The sequence below is a fragment of the Sinocyclocheilus anshuiensis genome, unplaced genomic scaffold (genome assembly GCF_001515605.1).
Source record: "Sinocyclocheilus anshuiensis isolate Anshui unplaced genomic scaffold, SAMN03320099.WGS_v1.1 scaffold517, whole genome shotgun sequence".
Taxonomy (NCBI): Eukaryota; Metazoa; Chordata; class Actinopteri; order Cypriniformes; family Cyprinidae; genus Sinocyclocheilus; species Sinocyclocheilus anshuiensis.
In genome coordinates, this window is record NW_015536535.1 from 543,617 (window position 1) to 554,029 (window position 10,413).

General features: G+C 37.3%; 1 protein-coding gene across 2 annotated transcripts in view; it reads right to left on the bottom strand.

Annotated features, from left to right (window-relative positions):
• The window catches only part of coro2aa (coronin 2Aa), a 19,653-nt gene extending 11,380 nt beyond the window's left edge, over positions 1–8,273 (bottom strand). For both annotated transcript variants that reach the window (XR_001634981.1, XM_016495125.1), the window contains exons 1-3: positions 7,829–8,273; positions 4,568–4,684; positions 4,195–4,344 (exon numbers count right to left, since the gene is read on the bottom strand). Coding sequence is in view for 1 of the 2 variants with exons in the window: in XM_016495125.1 (XP_016350611.1) it covers positions 4,195–4,344; positions 4,568–4,684; positions 7,829–8,029 (468 nt within the window). In the remaining variant the exon portion in view is untranslated. The remainder of the gene's footprint in view (positions 1–4,194; positions 4,345–4,567; positions 4,685–7,828) is intronic.
• Between the last annotated feature and the right edge of the window lie 2,140 nt (positions 8,274–10,413).

Here is a 10,413-nt window from a genome sequence, read left to right on the forward strand (position 1 = left end):
AGTGTTTTTGGAACACTGCTTGTCTAACTAATTGCTGTATAATCACTTATTTAAGAGATCCCTCAGCCTCTCTTCCAATATTAATAAGGTCACTGCAGATTTTTGGGTATCTTTCAGGTTATAAATTAAATATACCAAAACTGTTACAATTGTAACATTAAATATGAACTCCTAATGGTATATAAAGACTATTAAACCCTGATATTCCTAATATGTGGTACTAGAGTTGCAACTTTTACCCACGAATATAGTGGTATTTTCCCTGTTTTTGTTCGGTTTATGTTTTATTTATTTATGCTTTATCCTCTGCTGGAGAGCAGAGGATAAAGCATAAATAAACTTTTATTCTTTCTTTTTAAAATACATTCAAGTAATAACGTCTCGGTTACGTATGGTAACCCTCGTTCCCTGAAGGAGGGGACGGAGACGTCACGTCGGATGACCGACGAATTGGGATCTCACTAAGAGAGACCATTCTACTTCGAGTGTAAACTAAACGAGCCAATGCACATTGGCATGCGATTATTGCATCCAGCTGCTGCTGATCACAGCGTGAGTATAAGTAGGCAGCAGATGCAGCGCATATTCAGGTTTTCGCTGAGGAGCCGAGCCGGTGACCCGTATGTTCATTATTACATCTAACAACAGAACACCTCAATCGCTTAGGAGTCATTCTTGTCTACATCTGCTCCAGCGGTGAAACAATGGCGGACTGATGACAGCTCACTCAGGGCGGGTCTAAGGTAAGACGCCAGTCCAGACTGTGCTGAAACGCTACTGTCAATCAAACTATCGTGGGAGGGGCCTGTTTTTGTTACGTCACACAGACAGGCATCTGAGATCGGCTCGATTTGAGAAAGGGGGAAAGATTTTAGTAGTTTAATTTTAATAGATTAACAAAAAACCACTGGGTGGATTTTTATAATTTTAGGGTGGTTGTGTACACACACTGCCAACACACATTTCAGTTCAAACAACTTGTAAAAGTGCATGTAGCATTATATGACCTCTTTAAATCTAATTTAACTTTAGATTAACCTAAACAGTTAGCTTATCTGTTTCTTGATAAAAAAGGAATCAATACAATTAAAATCTACACCCATGGACAACAACTATTTCATTATTCTGATCATATTATATCTAGGGCTGTCACGATTATGAAATTTGGCTGACGATTCATTGTCTAAAAATAGTCACGGTTATTGCGATTAATTGTCTGTTTTAGGGCTTTGGCGATCATGACGATTATGGCGATTATCACGGTTAATTTTAATTAAATAATTAATTTTATGGCTTTCATTATATAATTGTGATTAATTTAAGGGTTCAGTAAATAGTTATGATGTTATCTTTTAATCTTTTTGAGTTATTATTTTGCAGTGTAAAATTACACAGAGTATTCCAAATTCTAAGAATTGGCCAATACCGATCCAACACCAGTGTTATTTTTTTTTCTACACCACTACAGAATATCAATACTGTGTTAGTGGAACTAATGGTCACTCTTTTTTTAAACACTTTGTTAAACATAATCCACTGAATACTCACTTCCTCATTACAGAGAAAAACGACATTTGAATAAAAATATATAAGCTACGAAATTAAACTAGCTGACTGAATACTCACTTCCTCATTACAGAGAAAAACTACATCTGAATAAAAATATATAAGCTATGAAATTAAACTAGCTAACGGTATAATTTAGCAGCAAAAACAATATCTTTATAAAATAATAGCATGTGGTGTGTGCCATGCCTCATCTTATTCGTTTTTTTTATAATTAACAATTCATGCATTTAGCAGACGCTTTTATCCAAAGCGACTTACAGTGCATTCAGGCTATACATTTTTTACCAGTATGTGTGTTCCCTGGCAATTGAACCCACGACTTTTTGCGCTGCTAACGCAATGCTCTACCACTGAGCCACAGGAACACTAACGTTTTTGTTAATAAACGTTTTGTAAGCTAGTTTGTCATTGTATCTTACTGATTTATTGTTGTGCTTTTTAATTAAGAATAACAATGAATCCATCTTTTGTTTTAGTCTTAAAAAAATGAAAGGTGTGTAGATGTATGTAAGCAAAACAGTGACAACAAGATCGCAAATTCGAAAGTGAAAGCATCCGAAGCCCGTGGCTTAACACAGCAAAAGAGAAACTCCCATTCACAAAATTCAAATCACAAATAATACTACTGATGATAAAGAACGGGTTGAATGTTAACCACTTTCGTTTCCATATAACTATAAACTATGATAAAAGTTCATCAGCATGCATTGAATAATCCCATGTTGTAGCGCAAAAAAATATATATTGCGAGCAAATCATGTGCTCCTGCGACCAGCTGAGAAAGTTAGTTGCAAAAGAGCGACGTCAGTGGGAAGAATGAGTCTGGAGCCCTGTATAGGCTATACAGTGCATGAAAAGCAAACTGGTGCTCTTCTGTTTCTTTTGGTGTATGACTCCCCCTTGTGTCATATAAAAAGCACAATAATCATGGTTGTCTGAAACAACCGCGGTTAGATAAAATAATCATGATTAGACGGTTATTTAATTATCGCGACAGGCCTAATTATATTGTTATACAATTACTACAGATCTGAAATAAAAGTAAATACTCATAGGGCTGTAAAAAAGACAACAAATATAGTACATAAAGGGTAATATTAGAGCTCAGTGTTTAATATAAAAATAAGCATCTATTATAGCTAGATTAAAAAAGTCGGTGTTGCCCTACTTTATTTCTCTTGACCAAACAAGTTTCAGTATAGAAAAACTGACTCAGGATGTAATGTTGAACACTACATACTATGAGGCACATTCACTGCTGATACAGCTATATTAAATTTAGATACTGAGTTTAGGCTTTTTAAAGTTCTTGTAAAGTTTGTAATTACATGTTTAATAAAATAAGTCACAAACAAAACTTAAGATAAATGGAAGCGTAAAGAAAAAATACTTTCAGAAAAATATACTTTCAATAAAAGTGTCATAATAAAATGTCTCACTGCTGCTTTAATATAAATATATATAGGAGGAGAGCAGCGCAGCTGAATCTTTCTCTCCAGAAAGCTCTGGCTCACCCTCCGATGCAGCAATCGACATCCGGTCGTTGGGAGGAGTGCCAACGGATACTGCTGGTACGCTCCTTGTAGAGGGCCCAGCACGTTCCATTGGCAGCTCAACTGCCTGCGGAGTGCCTAAGACCGCCCGCTCTACTGCCTGAAGTAGCCCCCGCCTGGCTGCCGCCATGAGGAGAACTAGATCGATCAATGGAACTCCGCCCCTTGAGGAAACGGAGCTTGGCCCGCGACTCCGAGATGATCATCTTCCCGCAATGAGAAGATGACTCATCCACAAACGCCACCTCAGCGTGCTACATGCCCAGGCACGTGAGGCAGCGATCGTGACCATCACACAGCGCCAGGTAACGACCGCATCCAGAAACGCCTGGGTGATACGTTGTTTATAGCAAGACCCACATCGTCTTTACAAAGACGTAACGTCAAGTTTGCCACGCAACGTCGTCTTTAAAAAGACGCACCCGAAATTGCTCTTTTACGGAAAAAGCTATTTTAGCGTGCTGAGGCGCACAGGAGAGATGATCACCTGCAACACAAACAGTGCAGCCTGATGTGTGCAACCCACTCGACACGAGAAACCACCACCGCTGAAGCGCCGTACCACCAACACGAAGAGCTCTCCAAGAGCGCGCTGAACTCGTTCAGTCTTCTTCTCTCAGTAGAGTAGTCAGGAGCAGAACGATGTGATCGCTCGGCTCCGAAGCGAAAAGCTGAATATGCGCTGCATCTGCTGCCTACTTATACTCACGCTGTGATCAGCGGCAGCTGGATGCAATAATCGTTTAGTTTACACTCGAAGTAGATTGGTCTCTCTAAGCGAGATCCCAATTTCGTCGGTCATCCGACGTGACGTCGAGAGTGACCGACTGAAAGGGAACTAAACCATTATCCTTAAAGATTATTTAAGTATTTTATTAGTTTCGCTCACACACTGAAAAAATACAACTATTTCGACTCTGGCCACTGAAAAGGAAGTTTTGGATTATTAAACGGTAATGTGTGCTAAGAGCTTATTATCCCTGTGAATATTTTAAATGTCTACCTGGGGGCCAATTCTCAGAAATCCTGTCTGTCTTCATTCCATGAGAAAGTATGTGTGTAGTTTAAGTACCTGATAGTCATAGCCAGTACTGAAAATGATGTTTTCAGCAGTGGGATGCCATTCAATAAGTCCGACACGTCGTGAATGACCCTGCAGTTCCTTCCGAGGCACTGTGATGTTCTTCAAAACACCATGTTCATGGATATCCCAGATCTTTACCTGAACAACAAACATGGGCACAAATGATAAACTGTATACATGTGAACACAATGTTAAAATGTATCAAGAACTTCTGTCTGAAATCAGCTACTGATCTGAAGGTAGAAAGTGGGATATGATACGATATGAGATAATCAGATCCATTTTAGTCAGTAATATGTGAACATGCACCAGTCTGAATTTGTGGTGTGAGTGTATGCACATACTATATGTCCACACTTACTGTGGTGTCCTCTGAACAAGATGCTATGCAGAAGTCATTAAAAGGATTCCATTTGATGTCAAGTACATTGCCTCTGTGACCAGAAACCTTCGGATGATGAGGGTCAACCTTGCCAGTCTGAGAAGACACACAGATAATTACACACCAATATTTGTGTAAATATAGAGAAGACAATCATGGGGTCAAGGTTTGAAGTATATTTAGCATTTAGTCTGTGCTGATAAAATTATCTACAGAGTTCAAAGCTGTAACCAGCGATTATCTTAAATGTTATAACTTAATGCATTTAAGTTGAATATTAATCTTAAATCGTATATTTGACTTAAATAAAACCAGTTAATTATTTAGGTTAATATTATTTTCAGTGTTCAAAAAAAAGTTTGCAATAAAAACTTGATTTAGAAAATGTACAGTTTAAAAAATTAGGGGACAGTAAGAAGACAGAAAGACACATTAAATTGAACAAGCGTGATGGAAAATACATAAATTTATAATGTTACACAAGACTTCGATTTCATATAAAAGCTGTTATTTTGAACTTTATATTCATCAAAGAATCCACAATGATATAAGGAGTTCAGCAACATTAATAATAAGAAATGTTCCTTAAAGGTCCCATGACATGCTGCTTTTTGGATGCTTTTATATAGGCCTAAGTGGTCCCTAGTACTGTATCTGAAGTCTCTTTCCCGAAATTCAGCCTTGGTGCAGAATTTCAGCCACTACGAGCCAGTCCCACAATGAGCTTTCCTTAGGACGTGCCATTTCTGTGTCTGTAGCTTTAAATGCTAATGAGGAGGAGAGAGGCGGGGCAACTGCCATGCTTCGCTCGTTTGCAAGCCATGATGTCTCTCGAGGAAAAAAAAATATTGCGCTCGCCTCGCACGGTAATAGCTCATTTTCTCATGGGCGGGCCAAATTCTCTGGGCGGGCAAAGCAGAGAAAGGGGAGGTAACCTTTCCCCGTATGACGACATAAAGCGAAGATTCCAGATTGGGCCATCTGAGCTTTCATTTTCTCAAAGGCAAAGCAGGATACCCAGGGCTCGGTTTACACCTATCGCCATTTCTAGCCACTGGGGGACCATAGGCAGGCTAGGGGAACTCATATTAATGTTAAAAAACCTCATAAAGTGAAATTTTCATGCCATCTGGGGGACCATAGGCAGGCTAGGGGAACTCATATTAATGTTAAAACACCTCATAAAGTGACATTTTCATGCCATGGGACCTTTAAGCACTGAATCAACATATTAGAATGATTTCTGAAGGATCATGTGACACTAAAGTATACAGTATATATAAAACATTCAGCTGTTTTCAGTTTTTGTGTTTTAAATATAAATCTCACTAAATTTGTATTAAAACAAGTGACAACGTTGTTGAGAACACTTATATTCAATTATACATTCAAAATTCAGAAAAAGAAAACTAGCCAAAATGCTTCTCAATGTACTTTTTGTACAGTTATTTAGATATTTTACTAAAAAAAACAAGATACAGATTAGACTGTTTGTAGTGTAGCACAAAAAAAAACTAGATCTAAGTCATTGCAAGTTTGACCAAGAATCATAGCATAGAAATGTGTTTGCAAAAGACACAAGTCTCAACAAGGAGAACATCCTTCAGTAGCCAAAAAACAATTACGTAACACAAATGACTCAGTTAACAGGTGACGAAACTTGACTTTATCATTTTTCATATCTAAACTAGCAACTGTGGGCATTGGTTCTGGGTAAAGGCACTAAAATGTTGAAATGTTGAAACATGCATTAACTTGTATTGTGTGGTCAGACCACTTTATTTTATATGTTGTTTGCTACAAAAGCACATTTAATTGTGCACTTAAGTTAACAATAATATAACACCACTTTTTTTAGACAACATTTAATGTTGGGGGAAAGGAGAAGAGACAGACAATACAGAAAGATGCCTCAAGGCTTTCATGTAACCTGTGCCATTCTTGAGACATGAGGTAATATCTGACTGAACATGAGACAGTCAACAGACCAATAAAATCAGACAGAGAGCTAAAGTGTGTCAGAACAGGTAAGTGTGTAGAAGGGTGTGTGTGACAGAAAGAAAAAGTGTGAGAAGCTATTTTTGTATGTTAGGCTGTAAAATAATAGAAACTCATAAATATGCAGATAAAAAGGTCTTCATTTGCCCTAAAGAAAAGTGATGCATAAGATACTGTAACTTATGTAACTCACCAGGTTGTCCTTTAACCTCCCTATTATGTTAAAAAACTGGGTACAACTTTTGAGTCACGGGTCAAATAGACCTACATTTGTTTCCATCCAATTTACCAAAAATGTACACTGTGAAAACAGTAATGACTTACCTAAAACAAGAAAACCTCTATTGTAGCTTGTCAGAGAATGAATAACATAAAATTTGTGAAAAAAAAGATGATTTGACAATTTGACCCCAACACAAAAGTAACAAAAATTGTAGTGTATGTCGAAACTTTGCAAGTGGGTCAAAGACATTTAAATGTCTCCATCAAAAGAAATTTTTCAAAAGTGATTTTATATACATAGAAAGCACATTAAATGCAAATAAAGTGTCTACTTTTAAGGTTTCAAATAAGTTTTGGGAGAATAAAATGTCAAAATGTGGGTGAAATAATGTTCCATTGTCATTCGGTGTAACACTTATATTTATGTAAAAATTGAAACAACATACTTATTCTGACCTGTATATATTAAAATATATAAAAGAATAAGTGAGCATACTAAATTGTATTGCATTTTAAATGAGTAAAAAATTATTGCTGACAAATGGCCAAAATGGAATAGTATAGTATTTGGGGAAATACTAATGAGTCTTAAAATGTCAAACTGATTCTTGTGGTAAATATGCCTGACAAGATTGTTACACTGAATGACATTTTAGTGTCAGTTTTCTGTAAATCATGGTAAAAATGTATGATATTTATTTTTTGCGCAGAAAAAAACGAATTAATTGAACTGGACACTTTCTAATGTACTGAAAAACAACAATAACAATTCAAAGCAGTATTAGACTTATTGATTTGATGCTTAAAACCCTTTTTCGTCTTTGACCCATGCACATTCATGACCCTAAATGAGAAATATTCAAAGAATTTCAAGAAGAAATAAATAGTTAACCAGTGTTTCAATCAGTCTGAAAATTGAACGTGGGTCTAAATAATGCAAACACAACAGGAGGGTATTAAAAGCATTTAAAGTCCATATATTATCAGTGCTAGTCACAGATATGAACGCGTTTCACTCACGTGATTGATGGACAGTACCAGGAAGGCCCCACCTCCTGCACATTCAGTGATTACGGCGATAAAGCGAGGGTTGACGGTGCAGAGGTGATTGTCATGAACACTCCGGGTGATGGGGACACCATCATAGCAGTTCTCTTTTGTGGCCGGCTTCCCAAACACATGGCGATACTTGGAACTACGGTACTGAGGACGCCATGTCATCTAGATTGAAAAGGAAGATGGATACACATTTGACATTACTGCCGATGCCAAAATGGCACAAGTTTTGAAAAAGACATAAACATGCCTACGGGGGCCTACAAATTTTTAACCTCAAAAATATTAATAAGTGGCTCCCATGAGGGCTGAAAGTTCTGTGTAGAAAGAGTATTTTTCTGGGTAAGTCTAATATTCAATGAAGATCATGAAATCAGCTTACGAAATGCTGAAGATGTAACAGAACACAAACATAAAAGTTACTTGGCCTGCAACAACTAATCAGTAAAGATTAAGGACACAGTCTGACAAATGGAGAAATGTCAAAATGTGGGATCGGTGTAAATTTTCATTCAGTGTAACACTTATTTATGTAAAAATTGAAACAACATACTTATTCTGACCTGTATATATTAAAATATATAAAAGAATAAGTGAGCATACTAAATTGTATTGCATTTTAAATGAGTAAAAAATTATTGCTGACAAATGGCCAAAATGGAATAGTATAGTATTTGGGGAAATACTAATGAGTCTTAAAATGTCAAACTGATTCTTGTGGTAAATATGCCTGACAAGATTGTTACACTGAATGACATTTTAGTGTCAGTTTTCTGTAAATCATGGTAAAAATGTATGATATTTATTTTTTGCGCAGAAAAAAACGAATTAATTGAACTGGACACTTTCTAATGTACTGAAAAACAACAATAACAATTCAAAGCAGTATTAGACTTATTGATTTGATGCTTAAAACCCTTTTTCGTCTTTGACCCATGCACATTCATGACCCTAAATGAGAAATATTCAAAGAATTTCAAGAAGAAATAAATAGTTAACCAGTGTTTCAATCAGTCTGAAAATTGAACGTGGGTCTAAATAATGCAAACACAACAGGAGGGTATTAAAAGCATTTAAAGTCCATATATTATCAGTGCTAGTCACAGATATGAACGCGTTTCACTCACGTGATTGATGGACAGTACCAGGAAGGCCCCACCTCCTGCACATTCAGTGATTACGGCGATAAAGCGAGGGTTGACGGTGCAGAGGTGATTGTCATGAACACTCCGGGTGATGGGGACACCATCATAGCAGTTCTCTTTTGTGGCCGGCTTCCCAAACACATGGCGATACTTGGAACTACGGTACTGAGGACGCCATGTCATCTAGATTGAAAAGGAAGATGGATACACATTTGACATTACTGCCGATGCCAAAATGGCACAAGTTTTGAAAAAGACATAAACATGCCTACGGGGGCCTACAAATTTTTAACCTCAAAAATATTAATAAGTGGCTCCCATGAGGGCTGAAAGTTCTGTGTAGAAAGAGTATTTTTCTGGGTAAGTCTAATATTCAATGAAGATCATGAAATCAGCTTACGAAATGCTGAAGATGTAACAGAACACAAACATAAAAGTTACTTGGCCTGCAACAACTAATCAGTAAAGATTAAGGACACAGTCTGACAAATGGAGAGGATACTAATTTCTAATCTACAAATGCCCCACCTGGTATTGTGTTTTTTTATTATGATTTCATTTATTACTTTTCCAAAGGATCTTAAAGGGGTCATATGATGCGATTTCAAGTTTTCCTTTCTCTTTGGAGTGTTACAAGCTCTTGGTGCATAAAGAAGATCTGTAAAGTTGCAAAGACTAAAGTCTCAAATCCAAAGAGATATTCTTTATAAAAGTTAAGAGTCAGCCACACCTACCTAAAACGGCTCGTTCTAACACGCCCCCACATGTCTACGTCACTATGTGGAAATATTAGCATAATGCCGCCCAAATGTGCACGCAAAGAAAGAAGGCGTGGTTTCAGGAACAGCAGTAGTGTTGCCGCAGCCATGTCAGGGAGACGCTGTGTGTTTCAGTGCGAAAGCAAAAGCACTTTATTTGGCCTTCCGGAAGTAGATGCAATTAGGAATCATTGGTTAAGATTTATTTACAACAGAACAGCACAACCCAGATGTTCGAATTTGTGCAACGCATTTTATGGACGACAGTTTTTTGAACCTAGAAGAGTACAAGGCTGGCTGTGCATTTTGCGCAGCGCAGAGTAACGCATCCTGTTTGTTTGTGTGCGTGTGTGCGTGTGTGTGTGTGTGTGTGAGAGGGGAACAGGGTCACATCACAGGAGAGTGAACCCAATCAGAGCAGACTGCGCTTGTCAAAAGTGGGGGCTTTGTTGAAAACTATGTGTTTCAGAAAGGCGGGGCATAGAGGACCTACAATAATGTACAGTATTTGAAAAATAATGTGTTTTTTTAACAAATACACAAAATAATGATCTTTAAAATAGCATCATATGACCCCTTTAAAAGAGGGAACTGGAAAGGAATGTCCATGACGCAAATATAGCAGCCTCCAGGTCAGAGTGAAATA